The sequence below is a fragment of the Ischnura elegans genome, chromosome 6, assembly GCF_921293095.1.
Source record: "Ischnura elegans chromosome 6, ioIscEleg1.1, whole genome shotgun sequence".
Classification (NCBI taxonomy): domain Eukaryota; kingdom Metazoa; phylum Arthropoda; class Insecta; order Odonata; family Coenagrionidae; genus Ischnura; species Ischnura elegans.
The window spans coordinates 97,918,037-97,942,199 of NC_060251.1; the positions used below are offsets into that span (position 1 = coordinate 97,918,037).

The 24,163-nt window shown below is 39.1% G+C and overlaps 2 protein-coding genes across 3 annotated transcripts in view; one reads left to right on the forward strand and one right to left on the reverse strand.

The window, feature by feature from the left end:
• Positions 1 to 8,506, forward strand: part of LOC124161234 (myotubularin-related protein 9) — a 37,733-nt gene extending 29,227 nt beyond the window's left edge. For both annotated transcript variants that reach the window (XM_046537504.1, XM_046537503.1), the window contains exons 11-13: positions 707 to 876; positions 2,524 to 2,857; positions 6,676 to 8,506. In XM_046537504.1, coding sequence (XP_046393460.1) covers positions 707 to 876; positions 2,524 to 2,823 — 470 coding nt within the window. In that variant the 3' untranslated portion in view covers positions 2,824 to 2,857; positions 6,676 to 8,506. The remainder of the gene's footprint in view (positions 1 to 706; positions 877 to 2,523; positions 2,858 to 6,675) is intronic.
• The window catches only part of LOC124161233, a 177,174-nt gene that overhangs the window by 135,933 nt on the left and 17,078 nt on the right, over positions 1 to 24,163 (reverse strand). The window lies entirely within an intron of this gene.

Genomic DNA, 24,163 nt, shown 5'->3' on the forward strand with positions numbered 1-24,163 from the left:
CAGGCCAGATGATGACGCAGTGTGTCGAAACCGCGGTCGCGTGTAAATAAATATATGTGGAAAAACAAAGTACAATTTTCATTCGAAATGAAGCTTATTATATGATGTTGCGTGGATTCTGAAGTACATATCTCCTACTTAAGAACCATAATTGACGCTCTTGGGCACATTTCATGAGGAAAACTTTAACGTAGCGCAATGATTATGACATAGCGTAGTGTATATCCACCTAAATACCATTGGTTACCCGTGGAACTTCGTAATAAAGTTCATTTTATTCCCACTGGGACGGGCCTGATGTTAGTAATTTTGCAATTATGAAAATTTCATAATAACTTTTCTTTCACTGTAGATTGGATTAGTCTTTTCGTCAGAATCAACAATTTACTTCGTAAAAATGAGAACTTCGTAATAACAAGAGTCTGCTGTATATCAAATTAATCCTGAAAAAACTACCTACATTGAGGATTTTTGTTCAGGGATGCCCAAAGGCTTCATCTAGGATTGGAATCTAAAACCTTTTGACCAGTTGCCAAACACTGTTACCCACTAGACCTGCATCGTTCCCACATCTTGTGTAAATTGAGCAACTTTAATTTTTATAATATTTTATTCTCTCCATTTTTTGTTGTTGTTCCTTAGAAGAGTATATTGTTGTAAAGGTTAATTTATATTTTATCATTTGTGTTTTACTCTCAATTTTCAGGTACTTTTCTGGGAGATAGTGAGGCGGAAAGGATCAAACTGCAGCTGTCTCGCAGAACTGTTAGCCTTTGGTCACACCTGAATAGACCAGAAGTCCTTCAGTCATTGCTTAACCCAATGTATGAGCCTAACAACAGAGTAATATGGCCTTCGGTGGCACCAATGAGCCTGGTAAGTAGGTTTACTTCAATGATTACCTCATAGACAGCCATAAATTTCTTGGAAATATTTTTAACGCTTTCAGTTCAATGGCCATATAATCCGTGAAGCAACAAATGATATTTATCCTGTATGCTACAATGCTAGTATATTTCCCTTTAGCTCAAACTAAATACTTAACCCTTTCCTGTCAGAGCGTAGGAGAGGAAAACATTTTCTGTGCTATAAGTAGCATAAGAATGTTTTAAACCTCTCTGTATGGAGCTCTTTTTTGGGGTGTAGTTACCCTGGTATTCGTGTCCTTCAGTTTTGGGACCCAACTCAACCCGGCCTGGCCTAGACCCCAGCTACTGGACTAGACTCTCTTACCCTATATTAGCGCAAGTCCACTGTTAACTTATATAAACCAAATATTGCATTTGCTTATAAAAAATTCACTCTTACATTAGAATTACTAACATTTATGTAACCATTGTGGAATTGTAGACAGATTTATAGTGTTGATAACAACAAAGTTAGTGAACGGAAGGTACTAACAATCTAAATCCAGAAGTCCGTTATTAGTTACGCTAAAATTTCATTTAAAAATTGCTTACGCACAGAAAAAAAAATGAATAATCCATACCAAAGTATTAAAAAATTGTAGAATTCAAAAAAATGTGAAATTGCAAAAGCAATGTAACCACTTCACAACAGATTCCTATGGTGAGGATGATCATAAATGAGTGGGAGGGTTGGGCTTAGGCCCTTATTAGACGTTGTAGCCAGGCGATGTTGTCAGCGGCAGTAGCTGGTGACGCACTGGCTACCAAATCTAGTAGCTAGTTATGTAGCCAGTTCAGTAGCCAGAATTTTTTCCGTAATGATAAAAATATTTGTCGTGCAATCTGACCGAGTGGCCACGTGAGACTGGTGACCTAGTGTAATAAGCTGCGTATGCTACAATGCAGCGTTACCAGTATGGGTAGCCAGTGGCGACCGGAATGGCGATGGGGCCCAGTAGTCAGTCAGTCGCCTAAGTGTGGCTACGTCGCTGGCTACCCTCTTATAATAACATCCATAAGAATCAATGACCCATGACAAGCTGAGTCGCCAGTTTCTTCGCAGGCGACATCGCCTGGGTGCCTCGTATAATAAGGGCCTTAATTGCCGAGTAGTGGCCCTAAGGTCTTGCAAATCTGGGTCTCAGGCCAGTCCTGAATGCATCTGACAATAGCTATCTCAGTGGTAACTTCCCTTCCCTCACGTCGGCTATAGCCGACATCCAGTTGTTGGCATTAAAAAATCCAAGACGGCTATACCCGATGTTAGGTCTTCTGCAAATGAAAATGCTCGTCAACTGCACCCTATGTTCAATCTTGAGACTGGTAGTTCCCTAAGCATGCCTATGTCATCTAATATGGTCGTAAAAATATTTTATTTTAGTTGATAGTTTACACCAGTTGCGAGTTGCAGGCACCCAATTTCATTGGTGATGAGATGGCTTTAAGGTATCTAAGAGAACCTAATTCTCTACTAAAGAATTCCCTGTGGCAAAAACTGCTGTTACTTGGATGTTTTTTGGAATGTGTTTGGAAAATAAGATGATCACCATAGCGAGGCTATGGTGACGTCAAACTTAACCAGTCCATCATTGTGAATTTATATTTAATATTTTAGGCACTGTGGAGTGAACTTTTCCTTCGATGGTCTGTGGGTGGGATTTCTGCTGGTGGGGGTAAGGAATTGTGGGAAGCCTCCAGGAATCTACGTGAAGATGAAAAATCCCTGCGCGCTACTGCAGCCAGGTTGAGGAAGCAGCTGACGGACCTTGAGAAGGAGGCAATTGAAGTGGGCATTCTGCCACCCCCAAAGGCATCTCCTGGTGCAACGGCTGCGCCTGCCATTGGCACACCTGGGCAAGAGGGAATGCCATTCTCAAATGAGGTTTCTAGAACACCCACCGCTCCTGCTTCATGATTTGTTAAAGATTGCCTTAACGACTCTTATTCAGGTAAGTGTACACTAAGGTCATTAGAGATTATGCATGGTTCGTGCTTGGGCAGATTGGCATATCTGCATTCTTTTATCATGCACATGTTCAGGGATGCCGACTTAAAAAAAATATTTGGGGGGCCCAAACCAGGGATCTTGCCCTGGGAAATTTTATTAGTTGTGAGTTTTAAGTTCTTTAAGCATTTTAGAAGTGTCATATGATCAACATTAGAACCCTGATAACTCGAATCTCGATATCTGGACACTGGGGAAAATCGACAAGCCTGACACATTTTTTCCTCACACCCATAACGAATTTTCGAGGGGGCTAGGGCCTCCTCAGGCCCCATGCAGTAGGTGCCACTGCACATGTTTCATTGTGCCTTGATTCCATCTGTAGATTCATGCTTCACATCCATTATTTTGTATAGTTTCCACCTCCCCATATTTTTCTCCAAAAGCATTTTTATTTAACCAAGTTATTTCATGGCAAGTTTTATTTATCGCTATTTTTATGTATTCAGTGCTGTGTTATTTACAATGATAAGCCCAAAAGAATGTAATAATCTCTGCTGATGGATAAGTTTAATGTGATATTCAGAAGAGCATTAATGTAATTGTTCCAAAATGAATATATGAATTCAAATGTGTATTTCTGGTGGTAAGCTGTAAATTTTGCATTTAGTGTAAATGCAGCACCGATGATTCCTTTGATTCCCAAATGATTCCTTTCTAAAACATTACTTCAAAGGACTATGCCACATTTCAACCATTTATTTCAATGATAACTAATAATTTAATGCGAAGTGCGTCTTGTGATACATGATAACGTGAGATACATGCGTGAGCGAACATTAGCATTTGAGTCAAGCATGTGAAATCTCATTCCAATGAAATAAATACGCATATTATTCTTAAATGCAGTATTTTATTCTCAAACCACCGGATACAGCTCTTATTGGCCATTTTACACCGGGGTGTTCAACAAATGTAACGAGTAAACGTACACAGACGACCAAGCCCTGGACCGGGGAAACCTACCCAGGCAGGACTCGAACCCGCGACCTCTTGTTTGGCAGGCGAGAACGTTACCCCGCCGCCACCGAGGCCGGCAATTATGGGAAATTTCTGAGTTTTTGCCAGCCTGCACTGACTCTAGAGTTTTTCCTACAATTCTTATGTGATTTGCCACCTTATTTATAAAACATAGGTATAATTCTTATTTGCATATTTCTTCAAAAGGATTGAAGTGTAGGATTATAACGCTTTTCAATTTTCAAAATTTACTGATCCGCCTGATTTTCAATAACAATTTCAGAAATTTCTCTGGCTTTTCGTGGGTATATTTTTAACATTCCTTGGCTAGTACCCAATATCAGAAAATAAGGAAGTCTCAATGGCTGTTATACTTTTGAGAACAGTTGGAGTTAAGGGAATTCTAGACATAAATCCCGTTCCTTTGAGAAATTTTGTAATCCACCCTCATCCTAGTAATCTTTTTGTGGCACTGATACTAACAGAAACTGGAACCTTAGAAAATGGTTTGGATGAGAATTGAATGCTCAATTTTGGAGTCTACTTCATGTATTTATTGGAATATAGGCCCTCCGTTTTAGACTAAATGTCAGCCGCAAACAATTAGGAATGGAGACTTTACACCGGCAATGGAAAAACCAAAGCTTATGTTTCACGGCAAATATGTATACAAAAACAAGTTGGGAATCTGGAAATAATAGGTAAATATGTATACTTTTTAGCAATCTATACAATGATTATATTACTAAAGTTAACTTGAAATGCAATACAGTAAAACCTCGCTTTCATGTCCCAGCAATTTGCGACATTCTCGTTGAGTCCTGATAATTTTTATATCTCCATGGTGTTGTCTTCCCCGTATTTACACTCACAAAATTTTTAATTGTCAGCCATTTACGCTTGGCCACTAAAACGAACAAGGCGGATAGCACATCACAACCATATGAGAAATGAAATGGAAATCGGTGAAAAGTTTTGGGACATTTGCTAGAGAAAGACCTTTGAGTTACAGTAACTTGTCTTATTTGTCCTAAATTCTTTCATTGGGTAAGTCAGGTAAAATTATAATGATATACTGATTGTACTAGCTCCCCAAATGAAATTAAAAAACATACACAATTTGAAAGTCACAGTAGTGCAATATTCGAGTAAAAATTCTTGTGCACCACATATCGATTAACAGCAAAATAAAAAATAAACAAATACGAAAGCTGTTATTGATGGTAGAACCTAATAAATGGTATTTTCGATTCTGCACTCTTCTCAGGGGCGACTTCAGTATCTTCTCAGGGGTGCAGTATCGAAAAACGAGAATGAAACCCTTAATCATTTAGTGCAGAATCGGATCACTTATCTGAAGTTAGGCCGTAAAGTTAGAAAAAAATGATAAAACAAAAAATTGCAATACGAAAAATGATCATAAGCTTTCCCAGCATATAGTATTGTGGAAGGTTACCCAGGATTTCCACTGGGTCAGGTTTTCCATCTCGGCCGACATTTCGATGCTCAAGCTCAGGGCATGGTGATGATGGACGGCTCATGCATCGAAACGTCGGCCATGATGGAGAACCTGATCTGGTGGAAATCCTGAGTAACCTTCCACGAAAAAATTGCTGTATTTATGCTTAACCATTCGAGAGAATACTTAAGAGAATTCAGATTAACTGCTTTGTCTTAGACTGAAGTAATGATTTTTGGGATCGGGTTGATGTGGTGGCTAGAGTGTTGGCTTCCCACCCGGCGGGCTCGGGTTCAAATCCCGGCAGTGGCAGAGAATTTTCAGAGACTGTCCGATCCCTCCTTGAATGTTGTGTGGAGGACATTTTAAGCGCAACAGTCCGTCCGTCGGATGGGACGTTAAGCCGTGGTCCCCTCATCACCTTTTGTTAAGAGCAGGCTAACGCCGATGCCGGGTTTCTCTCCACCCTTCCTTCCATACCCTTCCGTCATGGCGCAAATGACCTCAGCTGTCGGTCGCCTCCTCCAAATACCATACCAGATTTTTGCATTGCGTTCAATCTATTTCCATCATTCTCTGTTTTATCACCATAGCCTTTGAGATCAGTATTCATGATATTCACACCCTGTGTATGCATTTACCGTATTTAAAGGAATTTAAGATGCGCCCTCATTTCAGTATGGTATGCACAAGAAAAAAAGACTGTGCGAAAGCACAGCTCCCCAACAGCTTAAGTTAGTTCTTTTCAGATCTTATTCAATAAATGGAATCTATGTATCAAACCAGTTTGATTATGTATTTTTACAATTAAGGTTGTTGAATGTCTCACTCTCAACTCCTTCGATATTGCCAAAGCGAGCAAAAGTAATGTATAATAAATTAAATAAATTACATTAAATAATAGCAATGAGTCTCATAATAACAATAACAACTAAATCACTCTTAAATCCAATAATAAATTTATTTTAGTATATATAATGGAGTCTGCACATATTGAACATCAACCCATATTGGTCAAACCTTCATATATAAGATGCAGGTGGTTTTTTTTAGCTATTGTTTTGGAAAAAATTTTTGCCTTTTATGCCATCAAATGCAGTATATTTAGAAAATTTCTATGATCCAAAGTCTTCAAATATGGCAGCACTACATTGGTTTATGGCATGAATGTGACTTCACTTAAAGTTAAAATTCATAATGGCCATAATGCCATTTTTGCATTTTATGTTATTAAATCCATGAGTTTCACATATGATGCTATACACTTAAGCAACATTCTTGTCAAACCTGGGCCCGATAAAATCGAATAAGTTGGTATTAATTTCATCATTCTTTTGTTTCAGGTCCATGTTTTCAGTAGTCTACCGAAAGTTGTTTTGTGATATGTATTAGGCCTTGTGTGCCTGATTCAGTTATGTGATTACTTTGCGTGTATGTGTGTTAATATCAGCTTTAAAGAAAATTGTGAACTGATTGAGAACAGGGCTTGATACATTCCTCTTTCATGTATGATCTCTGTGTTTAAGTTTCTCTCAACAATTACGTGTTTGGTTTTTACTTCCTCCTACTGACACAAAAGGAATGGTGATCAGTACTTAAATCAGTGAATTTCATTGTGATCATTCTTTGCCAGTTAATTTAAGTTTATTTATTTTGTTCTAATTCCTGAAAGGAAGGTTATGCTTAACCTATTATGTAAAAGCTTTTACATAGTAGGTTAAGCTTCAACCTGAGAATGTCATCAAGGTTAATATGCACAATCCCTGTGTTTTTGTTAATATAATATATGTACTGATGTATTTATTGACTTAACTTTTTAAAAAATGAGCTTATTCCACTCACTTCTTACGACTGTCAAAAAAAAGTTCAAATTTCCTCTCTTTTCACTGAGAATGTGGGTATTACATGCACTATTCTTGAAGATGGATGAATTTGAAGATTGTTGAAGCCATTTTGCGGTACTCGCATTGATAGCAAACACAGTCTACAAACAGGTTCCTAGCACATTTCGTTTCTTGCGCACTTAATTACTGTAATTTTCATATATTTAATAGGGTCTGCCTTAAGTATGTAATCAAACCTACTACTGTTAACAGCTAATTATATGGAGGGCTCCACTTCTGTGTTGATCTGAGTAATATTAAAAAATAGATAATTGATCTTTGAAAGAGCAAGGATAACATTTTTCAAAATGAATGCTTTTGGAATACTCCTGCGATCTTTTCCATATATCTTTGAGTGTAAGTTGATTCTGATATTAAGTAGTTTTATTCAGTCATGATTTATGAGTCATGTTTTTTACGTTCCTTGGATATGAATTGCTGTCTGAAATTGGTAGAATAGGTGAAGGTCAGTTTCTTGTCCAAAATTTCATGGTTATGTCCACATTGTAGAGTCATGCTAAAGTCTACCAGTGAGATGGACATTATTGCTGGCAAATGGCTGGCAAAAAATATATCAACTTCACTGGCATTGACTTAAAAATTTACGTATGGGATGTTTGTGTTGAGCATGACTTATTGGAAGTAATTCAATTTAATTAATAATCAAAACTAAATTATATCTTGCCAAGAATTTCATTGCACTCACTGCATCATAATTGTCCATTAACACTTTTCAGCAACTCTCAGCGAAGTTTGCAATGTTTCGTCTAGCTTAATCACTTACATAATAATATTCAACTGAGTCTTTCAAAAGATATCTTAAGAAGCTGCATTTCTTTTTGCCAGTTAATAAAAGTTTCTCGGCTTACGCTCAAAGATATGTGGTTGGTTGCAACTGGCTAATTTAACAGCTATGGTAAGCATCTGAGATATCAATGTTTTACTTGCATTTTTTATTTGACAGATTCTAGCATGTAATGACTTGAGTTCATTCCATATCATCTAGTCATTGTTTATTGCATTTAAATTGTTTAAAATATAGATATCTGGCTTTTAAAAACTATTCCATTTAGTATTTTGTTGGAGAGTGTCTAAATATTTTGCACTTATTGTGTTATTAAATAGTTTTCTGCTGATGCAGAGTGTCATTTGTCAAGATTTTTGGATAATGGCATGTTTTATCTCTGCTCATTTATCTCTTCGTGGGAAAATATATGTATGTATGTGCCTGGCTACAGATAACTATAAAAAGCAGAGAATTATAAAAATAAAAAAATTTATTTCATGTTAAGTTCTACACTTTCTTATTTCTCGCTTTCCTTCCACTCTACTCTCTTTCATTATTACGACTTGATCGGAGCTAACAAGGAGGGGCAATTGGCCATTTTTACCCATCAACTTTTCTAGCTCAAGCATACCATATATTCCGAATAAGTTCAACAGATTCAGGTTTCAATTGGTGGAAGTTAGAAATATTTAAATAAATAAAAGATCGTAGCACTTTTCCACAAGAATTTTTAACGTGTTGTACGCATTAAAAATTATTGTGGAAAAGTGCTACGATCTTTTATTTATTTAGCACTAGAACTACCGATGAAGTCATTTTGACTCCTCACGATTTTTATTTCTCTGCCCTGACTAAAATTTTCCAAATTCTGACCTGAAATTCCGTTACTTTTATTAATTTTTGACACAGAATAGGGCTTTGCGATTAAAGTAGTTCCAGAAAATAAAATAGTACACGTATTTTAAAAAAATTGCGAGGAGTCAAAATGACTTCATCGGTAGTTCTAGTGTTAAATATCATGTAACCTTGTTTGCCAGAAGCCCTCTTGTAAAACGCACACATTTTCTTTGGGATATGAATTCAGGTAAGTAATAATTTAAAAAAAAAAGTGGCACAACATCATTATTATAATGGGACATTAGAATACAGTATTCAGCATTCTAATGTTTCCCAGGAAAAAACGATCTTGCTTTTACAATTGGTGGCCACCAACATGACCAACTTATGAAAGCTTTAATCTAGATTAACCCTTTTACTGCCACCGGGTCGATATATCAGCCCTCGCTGGTTGAGCGAAAACTGCTAGGGGCCGATTTATCGGCCAGAATTATTTTACTTTTATCGTGATTGTGGCCTTTACAATGGCTGCAATTTATGTAAACCCCCATAATCTATCTATGGTTATAAGATATAAATATATCTTTAGAAATGGGAAAAAAATCTAGACGTATTAAATGAAATTAAGTAGCTGAAAAATTTTTTAATCTGAAATGTTGCTAATTCCGGAAAATAGCCTTGGCAGTCTTGGTACATCCCACCTGAAATGAGCTGGCAGTAATAGGGTTAAAGAAAATTGTCTCGAAAATGATCGAAATCTACGTGTCAGCTGGAGCGCTTCTCTCTCTAATTGATCTGTTCGCCCATGCACATGCAAGTTCACTTTTAGTGTTTGCTCTGTCTATCATAGTTTTTTAATTCTCAATACAGAATGCCCAGAAAGTATATAGGATTATGCGTATGATAATTTGTTAATAAATAACAAATGATGAACACAAAGTGGGTCCAGTTCCTCCCATCAGCTGGGAAAGATTAAAGTTAAGCAAAGTTATTTCTCGGCCTATAGCATATAAAGTTTGCACTATTCAAATGTTACTTTTCTCCTAATGTTTTGTACACAGCTTCTTCATCTGCTGTGATAGCAATTAAACATATAAAGTGTTCAATATATACTTTGTACTAACTGAACTCCACAGGCAAGAGCATACCCAGGATCATAACTAGGAGGGGGGGGGGGGGGGGGGCAAGCCAAGTTGTGACATTTGAAAAAATAGTTTTATTTTAGTTACATATCTTATACTAATACGTATAATTTTTCATGGGTCTAGAGAAAGTTTGTTGAATACTTTCATTTCTATTCAGTACTGATTTTGCTTATGGACTTCTGCAATTTTTGCTTCTATGGGGGCAGCTGCCCCTCGCTGGGTTCGCCCATGTCCACAGGTCAGTTATGCCTCCATGAGCTTGAAAAAGTTTTTGCAGACTTGGTGTGAATGAAACCAAGGGTCCATTAATATATGAACTCATTTTTATAATTCAATATTGCTCTCTGAAATTACTAGGAGGAATAACATAAAATGTCTGCTCTCTAGCAAGCAGAAAAGTAATCAGTCGAGATGATAGACCTCTTCCCACATTCGCATAGCCAAAAATTTGACCCGGTTGTACTTGGGAGGTATGCGGGTTGCCTAAATTTACGTTTTCTTGCTGGGGAAACCATCCATTTCATAAGGTCAGCTATATATTTAGTGTGCATAATGCTGAAAATTAAATTCTTTATTCGTTATAGGCTGGCATAATGAAGCGTTACTAAAATTTCGGAAAATAGAGTGATAGAGGATAGGTACCCCTGTGCTAGTGGTCTCCTCAGCAAATTTACTGCAGGAGTCGACATTTCAAGGGAAAAAATCGGGGGGAACGGGGAAAGTAACCCTCAAAGCCCCCTCCCCGTTCCAAATTTAATGACAGTCGCAGCTTTCTTTTAAATTTTGAACAAATGGATTTGGCGCTATTTATCAGATCTAAGGTAACAGGAAAACTGGTGTATTCGTTTTTTGAGCACTGTTCAGTGCTAGTGTGAGTTGCTGTACCTTAATTAGTCTTCATTTCAATGCCCCGAGGATGGAATGCAATTTACCCCGAAACGTCGACCGAGAAGACGTCTTCTGTCGCGTTTAATTAGTTAAACGCGAGTACTTGTACTTGTTTTTCGTTTCTCTGATAGATACTCGCGTTCCTGATTGTGTTACTATTCTCAACTCCCATTGGGCTTGGAAACGCGCTTTTGAACCACTGAAAATGACTCGCAGCTTCGCCGCAGACCTTGTGGTGAAAAAACACGTTGTGTTTCTGCGAGATATTCGGGAGTCGTTCTGTGGTTGCACGGGCCTTGGGTTGCACCCAGGTGGTGCACTCCGGTCCCTTCAGATACTCCCCCCTCTCACAAAAACCGTCACTCGAAAGAGTTTTCGGCCGGAGGGAAGAGAACTTGAAATGGTAGAAAGGGTGAGAGGAGAAGGATATGAAAGAACCAATATAGAGAGCAACGTTTCCAATATCTTCGGCAAGTTAGGATTGGAATCTTTACAGCAGCGTAGGGCAAAATGTAGGCTAAATTTACTTAGTTAATTCGGAAAGGAATTCGGAAATTTGATCACCCGCTGCCAAACACCCTGGAGGTAGCTCGCGAGGTATTATTTAATCTTTTCACATTATTCTAACCTTGCATGGATTTGCTTCAGGAGTTACTAGCCGTTGGCAAGTTATGCCTTTGCGTGAATTTGGAAGTATAATTTGTTAGTATCCATGACATTTTTATGACTGTGTGGCGTGCATGTGGGAATCCTCTTACATGCTGGTGATCTACATCTACATAATACCCTGCGAGCCACCTCAAGGGTGTTTGGTAAGGGGTGACCAATCACCAACATGCAGTTTGCCAGAGGACCGGCAAATGCACACCGCACGGTCATAGAAATATTACGTCCGTTGGGTTTTGGCGACAACAGTTTCGCTGGCATTGCAGTGAGCGTCTTCAGGTCGAAGTCAGACGTGATCATGGCCCACCTTCGACCTTAAGACGCTGACTGCAATGTCAGCTAAACTGTTGTCGCCAAAACCCAACGGACGCTGTGAAAACCCGAAGAGAATGCAGAGGTCATCTGATCAACGCCGCGAAAATCTTCGAACCTACATAGAAATATTACGCATACTAGCAAAATATGCATACATATTCATTTTTAAAAACTTGTCAATGGTTAGTAATTCTTATATAGCAAATACATGTAAGGTTAGAACCATGGAAAAACAACATGCACTGAATCATCCTAGCGAGTGACGCCAACGTTGCTATCCTTCATAGTCAGTGCTGTAGTCGGAAAAAAATGTAGGCGGTACTCACCAAAAATTCCAACAGCTGAACATGTATTATACATCCGGCCGCGAAGGTATTTTAACCGGTACGCTTATAACGAGTTTGGATTTTAGGGGGTACGCCGTACCGGCCCAACAACAGCACTGTTCATAGTAAGAGGGAAGAATGACATTTTAAATCTCTCTGTTTTGCTGTCTATTTCTTTTATTTTATTGTCATGATCACGTCTACCATAGTACGACGTCAAAATAAAGTACCCCACGGAAAGTTAATATTAAAACTGAAATCTTATGGTCTAGACGAAGATGTCATTTCCTGGATTAGAGAATTTTTGAGCGACCGCGTCCAAAGAGTAGTATTAGACGGTGCAGTCTCCAATGAGGTTAGAGTGACTTCTGGCGTTCCTCAGGGTAGTGTCATTGGCCCACTCCTATTCCTTCTTTATATAAACGACATTGGCGAAGTAGTGCAGAGTAAGTTACGATTATTTGCAGACGACGCTGTAGTTTACAGAGAAATTCGTTCCAGCAAAGATATAGATGAACTAACGAATGACCTTGCTGCTATCCAAGCTTGGTGCGATGCTTGGCAGTTAGAATTAAATTTGGAAAAATGCGTCGTAATGAATTTCTGGAAGAAGAATAACTCCCTACAGCGTAACTATGATATTCGGGGCGCGCAGTTAAAGGCAGTTGAATCTGTGAAATATCTAGGGGTTAGACTCAATAATGATCTATCGTGGAATAAACATATTCGAGAAATAACCGGTCAAGCTAATCGTAAAATGGGTTTTGTTAAAAGAATATTAGGAAAGTGCGACGACAAAGTGAGAGAAATTAGCTACTTTTCCCTCGTTAGACCACATTTGGAATACGCTGCCAGTGTTTGGGACCCTCATGAAAAAGGCTTAATAACAGAGTTAGAACGCGTGCAAAGAAGAGCTGCCAGGTATGTGAAAGGTCGTTACGATAGTCTTGTTAGTGTAACTGACCTCTTACATAAACTCGGATGGGAATCTCTGTCGGACCGTAGATTGAAAAATAGACTAAACCTTTTAGATAAATTCAAGAGCAGTGTCTTTTCTGACGAAGTTAACCATATCTTGCGGACGCCAACGTACTACGGAAGATCAGATCATATAAATAAAATAAGAGAGATAGATTGCAGAACAGACAGATTCCGAATGTCATTTTTTCCACGATCAATAAGAGATTATAACGGCAGCAATGGAGCGCGTAAATAGATTGCATGACTTGTAGTGTAGCCTACTAACCTATGTAAAATTTACTGCATGTTTCTGAATTTCTTTTATATATCTATTTCTAACAGCATATAGTAGTATAATTTGTTATTATACGGGACGTTTCTTGGACGGTGTGGTGTGCATGTGGGAGTCCAAATGCATGCTGCATGCTGGTGATTGATCACCCCCTGCCAAACACCCTAGAGGTGGCTCGCAGGGTAATTTGTAGATGTAGATGTAGAATGGAAGGATAGATCACCCCCTGCCAAACACCCAAGAGGTGGCTCGCAGGGTACCATGTAGATGTGTCTTACGGATGGAGAGGAAGGACGGTAGGAAATGAGGCATTTCTTCGGCGGCGTCCGTTGGTGCTCCTACGGTACGCGGCCGTGATTTTTTCCCTCCAATGCTTCCCTCTCCCGCGCGCGCAACCCACCTGCCCTTGAATAAGAACAGACCCTGGGAAAGGCTAGCCGTAGTAAAATTTGCCCCGCAGGCAAAACGCTTGGGTCAAGACGGGGGAGGGTGGGGGCGGAGGCAGGGGAAGGGCTTAACAGCGGGGCGCGCGCAAAGCAGGTGCTACTATCGTACTATTAACCCCACCCGCCCTCCACCCTCCTCCCGCTTTTCCTGCCTCCTCTCCTACCATGGTTTTCCTACAGTGACTCCAACCACGGCGAGGGGAGGCCTAGCCGTGGCTTCAACGGACCATCGAGTCTGCGAACCGGAGGATGTAACTTAAAGCAAATCTAATTACTGTTAACGATTACGTCTATGGTAATATTTACTTGTGATAGATACATTCAAATAATTCTCGGAATCCCTTTTACTTTATTAGAATTAGACAATGAGAAATTTTGGTTTTAAGGTTTCTGCAGCGATTAGATTCACTATTACAATCAATTTTCGGGTGTACGTCTGCGTGCTTAATATCTAACTCGACGTTTCGTTCCTCCTGCTGGAAACGAAACGTCGAGTTTAAATATTAAGCACGCAGACGTAAATACGAAAATGAATTATAATATGTAGTGTAGTTAATTAGAACTCAACGTGAATTCAGAAAAAATAGATCATGCGACATTCAGTTAGTGTTTTTCGTCCACGATATTTTAGTCCCTGGAGAGGACACCATCAATCCAGTAGACGCGATTTTTCTTGATTTCAAAAAAGCATTAGATAAATTTCCCCACGGAAAGTTATTGATAAAACCGAAATCTAACGGCCTGGATGAAGATGTCATTTCCTGGATAAGAGAGCTTTCGAGCGACCGCGTGCAAAGAGTAGTATTAGACGGTGCAGTCTTCAACGAGGTTCTGGCGTCCCTTAGGGTAGTGTCCACGGGGACTGCTAGAGGAGGCCCAATTCCATCCCATAGAAGGCTGATTTCTGTTACCACTTCAGTCGCATTTTAATCTGTTTTCAAAGGATGTCCGCGGCGCTGTGATGAGTGCAATTTTCAATTGATCCATTGGTTTCGAAGTTAGCAAAGATTTACGTTGTTTACAACAAATCTATCAATTTTCGTGGTGTAAACAATTTTTGTCTAAAAACTGTTTATAATAAATCCAGCTTTCTTATATTAAAATTTCCAGTTGTTGGAACGAAAACTACGAGAATACAAAGCGCTAAAAGTTGGGCTATTTGGTTTTACGTGCTAAAATAGGTACCTTTTTTTAGAACAAATTAAGTGCAGGAAATGCTATGAGGCGGATTTTTTAAAGTAAATGATCCAACGTAGAAATAAATTCTCTTTCGTATGCTTTTTATTGCATTGAAATCGATTGCCTTGTTTAGATGAAAGAGCTCCTCAAACTCGGGTGTCTTGCTTTTTTTACAGACAGTAGTTGACTCATGTACATGTACAAAATACCCTGCGAGCCACCTCAAGGGTGTTTGGCAGGGGGTGATCAATCACCAGCATGCAGCATGCAATTGGACTCCAACATTCACACCACACGGTCCACAAAACGTCAAGCATACTAACAAATTATACTACTTTATGCTGTTAGAAATTATAATAAAATTAAGAAATATGCATTAATTTTTACATAGGTTAGTTGGCTACACCACAAGTCATGCAATATCGCTGCCGTTATAATCTCTTATTGATCGTGGAAAAATGACATTCTATATTTGTCTGTTCTACAATCTGTTGTGTGTATGTTAATTCCTCTCCTAATATCAGTTGTGTCATGCTATGCATTTGGTCTCATACCGGCATGGGCGTACCTAGCGAGGGGCAGGGGGGGGGGGGGCAGCTGCCCCCACTAGAAGCAAAAATCGCAAAAGTCTTTAAGCAAAATCAATACTGAATTGAAACGAAAGTATTCAACAAATTTTCTGTAAACCCACGAAAAATGATATGTATTATTATAAGATATGTAACTGATATATAACTACTTTTTCAAGGAAATAATCTCATAAACTAATGTCACAACTTGGTTTGCCCCCACCCCCTAGACAATGGTGATAGTCTCCCTAGTTATGATTCTGGTTACCAGGGGCACAGCTAGGAATTAAGGCTTGGGGGGGGGGGGGTTTAGGTGCTACTAATACCGGTGTGTGTGGAGGTATGGAATACCCACCAGGATAAAAGGTAGGTGCGAGATTAATAAATTGAGGAAATTTTAAGATAAATCGCTCAAAATGGTGAGTTTTACGGCTTTCTGAGGGATATTTTATTAATCCTTACACTATTCTATTATTAATATCAATCCAATTAAGTAAAATGAATTAAACTTAAAAATTTATCTGAGCTCTTGGGGGGGGGGTTTATCCCCCAAAACCCCCTCGCTGCGCCACTGCTGGTTACGCCCTTGCATACGGGGATGCATCGCTGGCAGTCGCCACGAGCGATAAAATTCCGGGGGTCAGGGGGGCCGAAGCCCTGGCTACGTCCCTGATACCCCTGTATCTCTGATTACTCTCGGGGTTGTGAACAGCCACAGGCTCTCGCAACTGACTCTACCCTCCGTGCTGTTCGTGAGACGAGATGTTAGGAGAAAGGAAGAAGCGGTTTTGAAAGGCAGGTACAGGGTAGGGAGTTGAACCCGCCCCTCCCCTTTCCGACATGCAACAATGGAAATGCCCTCGTCTTTCGTGTTCGACGCCGAGTGGTTGCTGGGGGAGGGGAAAAGGAAAGAAAGTTTTCTCAACAGCGCGGGGAGACAAGCGGGCAGGCAGCACCAAGGATTTTCTCCCTCTCTCAGTCTAACCAAAAGCCTTCGAACTCACAGGAGGAACGGGAAAGGTTAAGAAGGGGCTCAAGGAGGGACAGAAAAGATTACAGGCAAGCCACGGAAAGTTCAGAGTCTTAGGCCGTTTTACACGGGGCACGGAATTGCGAAGGTTAGAGCTGCATTAATTTCTAAAATGGTGTGGAATTGCGCGAATGCATGAATGAAATTAGAAAACTTATTTTGCCATCTCGAATTCTCGCATGTGTTCTAGCAAATAACCGCTTTACACGACGCATTTTAAAGGCGTCTTCGCACGTACGTCAGATTGCGCAATTCCGTGTACCGTGTAAGACGGCCTTAAAACAGCCTTATGCACGAATTAAAGAGATTCGGGCGGTCTCGCGAAGTAAAATCCAGCCGATCTACTGTCGATGTCAAAATGATGTGCCGCTGTACTTTGCAAATTTATATCTGGACTTCAGTCCATGCCATAATAATGAATAATTCTTCATTTAAAAGGAAATTTTATTCTCAATTCTGATTTATTTTTTGTTTAATGAGAATTTCAAAAATGTCGACACGTCAGTTCAATAAATGACTTCGCGCACCGTAAAATTAGCCGTTTTGTTAACTTCATGAACTTTGGAACTCAACCTAGGGAAAACTACTAAGTCTACATCGTTCATCTTCCACAATAAGTTGCAAACATTAATTTATTAATAAAATGGCTTTTGCGTATTTCCATAACGCATATTTTCTAGTAAAATAACGGAAATGATTAAACATCACCTAGCCCGGCAGTTTACCCCAAAAGAAAAATGAAAATACATTATTTATATGTATTGTAGGTTATACACGAGCATTAAAAAATACGCCGGAGCGAACGAATGCTGCGTTGCCACGTCTTGCGCGCGAAACTTTGCTTCCCGATAACCGGCACTGGCGCGGCCCCGTTTGGCAACATGGTGTGAATAGAAATTATTAACAATCACAAATATCAATATTTTTATAGCTTATGTATCATAGAAAAATAAATTAAGAAGTGTTTCTTTCAATTTTATTTTTTTTATTTGGGGTAAACCGTAGGACTAGATAATGTTTAAACATTTTCATCGTTTTACTACAAAATATGCGTTCTAAAAATACGCAAAAGCAATTTTATTAATCTAAATTAATGTTTGCAACTTATTGTGGAAGATGAATGTTGTATAAGAAGTAGTTTTCCTTAGATTGGGTTACAAAGTTTAATGGTGTTAGGTGAGACACAGTTAATGTGATGTCAAAAGTGGATTGTCCTCTCCTGTGGGGATGTATCTTGGCAGTCGTCATAAAAAAAATGGGAGGGCTTACAACCCTTCCTAGCAACTGCCTGGCAGTAAATTATATCAGGTCGACGAAACGAGTATGGTAGGGAGTTACTATCAAATATGAAAATCTACTACCACATTCCCGATCACTGGCAAGTGAACACATTACAATCTCGGAATAGGAAAGAATCTCGCGCAGTTATTTTGCATACAAATTCCAACCACCTCATGCAACAATAAATAATAATTTTATTTACTCCTAAATTTTGATTTTTGTAGTTGAATAACAAAGATAACGAGCTTTAGGTGGTCTCCAAGGTAATAAGACCAGAATTGAGCCGCCATTAAATAACAAAAATGTATGCCAATAAAATAAAATAATAATGCAGTATATAATGCATGAGCGTTTTAAATAAATAACATCGAAATAAATGTTCAATTATTTCTTGTGAGAAAAGCCAGACTTGGTCAGTCTTGACATTTTATTTGAAGATTTAATTTTTTAATACGGCCATTAACTATTCGCGCATATGTCCACATTTCCAGTGCACATTTTAATGAATCCTCTCACACTTGTTGCCGTGACTTTGGAGGAATCAAAAGTGGATGGAACATCGCCGAGTTCGTCACACACCGTCCATTTCCCTATGAACACGCCTTGGTGCCTTTATTTTCAGTCTGGCGGAACGGAGAGACTTTCTCAGGAAAGGCTTTCCCATGCATTGTTACTTTGAAAATGCGGAAGTGATAATGACTCTTCATTGCCCCCATACAATAAGGCGATTAGAGGAAACAGGGTAGGTGAGAGGTAGTTAATGTAAAGCTAAAATCTTTTAAACAAGCGCTCTTGTCTGGCAGCCAAATAGTAGGGAGTTACTCTTGAGAACAGGGCAAAACATCAAAACTGCATGGTGTAGGGTTGGGAATGATTGAGGTCAAGTTTTTTACTTAGTTAATTACTTTATGCATCATTACTGTGCACCTTGGTGGTATGTATTATCATAGAGTAAGTAGAGTATATACTTACTCTATGGTATTACCTATAACCGGCATTTTATTCAATAATTTAATAATTTTAAGTTCACCCAAAATGAAAACACAATAATAGGGCAAACTATTTTCATGATTAATTATAATTGCAATCAAATTAAAAAAGACCTTGATACATTAATCGTATCATTAATTACCAAAACAGACAAACAGACAAGGCGGGCTGAATGGCGCATACAAACTTCTGTACGAATTTATAATACGTCTGAGGTCGTAGGTAATCGTATAGAAGTTGCTTTTAGATATCTACATCTGCTTATAACTCTGCAAGCCACCAACAGAGGTGTTCGGCAGGGGGCGTCCATCAGCAACCTGCACAAGAGGATTAAAATTTACTTCCACGAAAATGAACGCTATATATTAGTTTCCAAGTAGGCTTCCGCGGAGATTATGATGAATTCTGCTGGTTTTTCCGGGTATTCTTCCGCGTTTATCCATTTGTAGGACGATATTTCGCCAACGTTCCAGTTGGCGAAATATCGTCCGACAAATGGATAAACGCGGAAGAATACCCGGAAAAACCAGCAGAATTCGCTATATATTAGTGCTTGAAAAATACCATCGCCTTTATTTTGTCTCAGAAAATGAGATCTATTCATTATTATCTACGAGACAGAACTTACATGGATGCAAGAAAGGGGATTGATGAATATAATTGGGTGGAAAATGCCAGAAACCGAGTCTAACAGCCTTGTTACACGATACTTTAACATGATTGAATGCATTAAACAAATTAGATTAGGTTATATTTTCTCTCCATGCATTCGCACTAGTTGGGTGGTTACATGCTGCAATTTCGAGTTCATTCACACTTCCCTCCATTAACAAATTTTCTTTTCGCCACAATTGAGATAAGTATGCCAGGTATGTGAAAGGTCGTTACGATAGTCTTGTTAGTGTAACTGACCTCTTAGATAAACTCGGATGGGAATCTCTGTCGGACCGTAGATTGAAAAATAGACTAAACCTTTTAGATAAATTCAAGAGCAGTGTCTTTTCTGACGAAGTTAACCATATCTTGCGGACGCCAACGTACTACGGAAGATCAGATCATATAAATAAAATAAGAGAGATAGATTGCAGAACAGACAGATTCCGAATGTCATTTTTTCCACGATCAATAAGAGATTATAACGGCAGCAATAGAACGCGTAAATAGATTGCATGACTTGTAGTGTAGCCTACTAACCTATGTAAAACTTACTGCATGTTTCCGAATTTCTATTCTATATTCTATTTCTAACAGCATATAGTAGTATAGTTTGTTATTATACGGGACGTTTCTTGGACGGTGTGGTGTGCATGTGGGAGTCCAAATGCATGCTGCATGCTGGTGATTGATCACCCCCTGCCAAACACCCTAGAGGTGGCTCGCAGGGTAATTTGTAGATGTAGATGTAAGTCGCTCTGTGGCGAACCCGTAGCAGTTACTCCCAGTGTTACTAAAAGGCGTACTCCGACAGCCCAAATGGGGTTGTAAATGCAACTTTTCGACATTCATCAGCGTTTTTGAACTTTGTTTAACTAAACCTTAAGAAAAAACTTTCAGAGATTCACCTATAAAATTTCCATCTTTCCATTTCAATTTTTCCAGAAATTAAAAGGAGGATGGGGGATCGGTCGCCCCCTCCCCACACTAAATCCGTCATTGGGTACGGCTTATAGCGGCTTTATTGTGCAGATATTTTAGAAATAGTTGCCGAGTCTTCGTCATCCAATTAGAGGAGAGCCATTTGAAGTCTTGCATTTTTTCGTTCACCCTCCTCCAAAACATTCAACTGTTGCATAATTATGTCTTGAGAAAGCAAAACGCATGGATTTCTGAAAGCTCAGATGATACTTCATGCGGTTCCCACGCTTAAGAAGCAACTAGTTGCAATGCCAATTGCGAAGTGTCGGAAAGAGGTTTGCTTTCAAGGTCAGTGTTTTACCATTGAAAGTACAAGCTGTATTTGTGACATGAGAAAATACTACACAAGTGAGGATGACTCAATGTCCAAGTCACGTGTGCATGTACGCTTAAATTCTGGATTACATTAGCAAATTTTTCCATTGAAAAATATTAAGGTGAAAAATTGATCTGCCAACAGAGAATGAATTTTTCATAGTATTCTCACCTTAAGCCTCAAAAAATGAATTTATTTCCGAAATTCTATCTTTTATTTTTTTTCTTAATAAGTGATTTAAATCACGTAAATTATTGTGATATAAACCTTATCAGAGAACAAGTAATTTCAACCACCTAGACATGCGTTTGGTGCTTGGAAAAAAAATAATGATTGGGAGTTGCTACGTAGATGTGTCGAAAGAAATGAGATAGTAGGAATAGGGTAGTTTCCTTCATCAAAGAAAACGAAAGGCATTGATTGCGATTCGTTACCCACCATTAGTGTACTCATAATATAAAAATTATTTGGTTTTAGAAATATCGGTTTAGACGAATGGCAAGGGTCAATTTTATCCTCCTTTGAAAAAGGCCAGATTGGCGCCCATGCGATGCCACTCCACGTGACGTCACAAGGACCTTGTTTCTATACGAGTAGATAGGAGTTTTACATCGTCTGAGATTACCAATGCATGCATGAGGCACAGAGCTCAGGGAAACATGTCTTAATAATCACTTATTGAAACTGGCTAAGGTCGGAAAGTTTTCTTCGTTTGATAAGGTATTAATAATCCTTATTTAAGCCAAGCGCTACCTGCTAGCATCCTGCGTCGTATCAGCACTCAAAGCCTCGCCCCAAGGTCACCTCACTTGCGGCAGCGGGAACCAGAACGACGTCACACGGAGTTTTCCCGGCATTCATACTTATGCGTCGCGTTTTCGCGAGCTTGAAATTTTTCTCTTTTCATTTAATCGCGAAAAATAGATATCGTCATTTAAAAATCTAAAAGTGTGAAATACGTACTCCAGGAGTAATAATCTTTCGATTTAGGCAATAAAAAAATAATAGGAAACCACCCTCTTCCTTGGTACTGGTTGTCTCCTTAGGGGATGGATGGCGGGCAGCATAATTCCGAGGGTGCTGACACCCATCCCTCCTCCGTGCACTCGGAGGATTTTCTGAGGTGGTAACAGATCCCCCAAATAGGGTATCTAATCACCCTAGATATAATAATAATATGGGAAAGGGTTAACATTTTCAGAGGTCAAATTTGGACGTGCAAATTAGTCGGGAAGATTCCATATTTCTCTATGCTGCCTCAACATTTTCGAAAAGAATGAGAAATCAAGAGTGGTGGAATTCGATAAGCCTAAAGTCTTGTGTAATGAAAGCCGTTACTATCCTAGGCTAATCCGAGAGGCTATAGAGATAGCTAAGCACCTTGAGAACTGCAGCAGAGAAGACGGCTACACATTAGCCAACACATGGAAAAGGGTCTTCCAATGACCAATCAGAGCCCACCTGAATTTCCAACCAATCAAAATCGGCCTCTGATCCCCAAGCCACCTATATAAGACGGCCAAATTTTATGCATCGCTACTTCTGACTTGAAGACGCCAGCAGGATGGCTGGAGAAACTGTCGTCACTTATGGACATCTAAACGCGGAGGAACGCCCGGAAGCCAAGACTCATATGAAGAAACGCCGCGGAAACCACAGATCTATCTCCAAGAGTGGTGGATGATCCAAAAAGACATGGTGGATGTACCAGTCCGTCCAATGACGGTTGATTTTTCTGTCACTCTGTACGCATTTTAATTGGTTTTCCAATATTTCCGCATCGCGGCGATGAGGTAAAATCGATCTGTTCACTCTCAATCATTAATAAGTAATATTTACAACAGTGAGGAATATAATTTTACCCCGTGAGGAGGTGAAATCTTTACCCCGTCGGCCTCGGCGGCGGCGGTGCGAAGTCCTCGCCTGCCAAACAGGAGGTCGCGGGTTCGAGTCCCGCATTGGTATGTTACCCCTTTCCAGAGCTTTGATTATTTGTGAACGTTAAAACTCTTAACATGTTAATAACCCCGATGTAAAAGGGGTATATAGCTGTTTTCGATGGAGTGGAAATGAATAAATAAAATTATTGAAAAGTTATTAGTTTGATTCACCATGTAATAACAAATATAAAATAATGTTAACATCCTTCATTATAGCTTATTTATCCGTAAAATTCGGGTCGTTCCAGCCGTCAGCGACACTAGTGGCGACTTTTGTAAACCTAATTAAAATGCACGGTTGATGACAACACAACTAGAGCCCGTCTGTAGAATACTAGATCCGTACAATCGAGTACATTCTCCTCTCTGGTAAAATTAATAAAATACAAAGGAAAGCTGCGTCACTCGTCAAAAACAGCAGCGGCCGTAAAGAAGGCGTCACACACAAGCTATAAAAATACTAGTAGGTTGGGAGCCTCCATAGACTCAGATTCTGCTCGCTAGGTTTAGATTGCTTGATCAATTTAGATTAGATATATTTCGGAGCGATACGGAAAACAACATATTATACCCCAACCAATATTTCCTGGTCCGACAGAAAGTATAAATTAAGGGAGATATTTTTCCAAAGGGATAGGTATGGGAATGCATTTTTCCCCTGAACAGCAAAGGACTTTATTGAATGATTGGCGGAATTTCGTCAGAGAATTTCTTTTTTATTTGTCAACGGCTGGTGTCCTAAGTCCTAACTCCCCCCGCCATTGACCTATTGAGGCGGGTTGTGGGGCAGTTGTAGATGTAGATAGCCCAAAATAAAAGCGGAAAAATCGTTCGCCGCCATGTTAGTTTTACATCTATTCAATGTAGTTTTTACATTGAGTATTATGGAGCATGATATGAATTACGCTATAGTTGATAAATTATAATAGCTTATAAATCAATATTAACGGACAGATTTCCTAATGAATAAATAGAATACGATCGCAAGGGTTCTCAAGGAACATATGGAGTAGGGATTGCATACAGATTTCCATCCACTTCATGCAATAATAATAATAATAATAATCTAATACCTCTACCTCAGGAGTAGTGCCTCATTCAATCCATCAAGGTCTTAAAACTATTGGACTTCCGAAAAACTTGTTCATTACAATACAAAAAGCAGCCATTTTAAATACATGTCGGATTGTCAGAAAATTTTTCAACACAAAAGTAAAAAGACGAGGGTGCTTGGTGATACCCGTACCTCGCCTAAAACCAGCAAAAATGCTATGAAAATATAATAATAATAATAATAATAATTTTATTTACTCCTACATTTTGATTTTACAGTAGAATAACAAAGA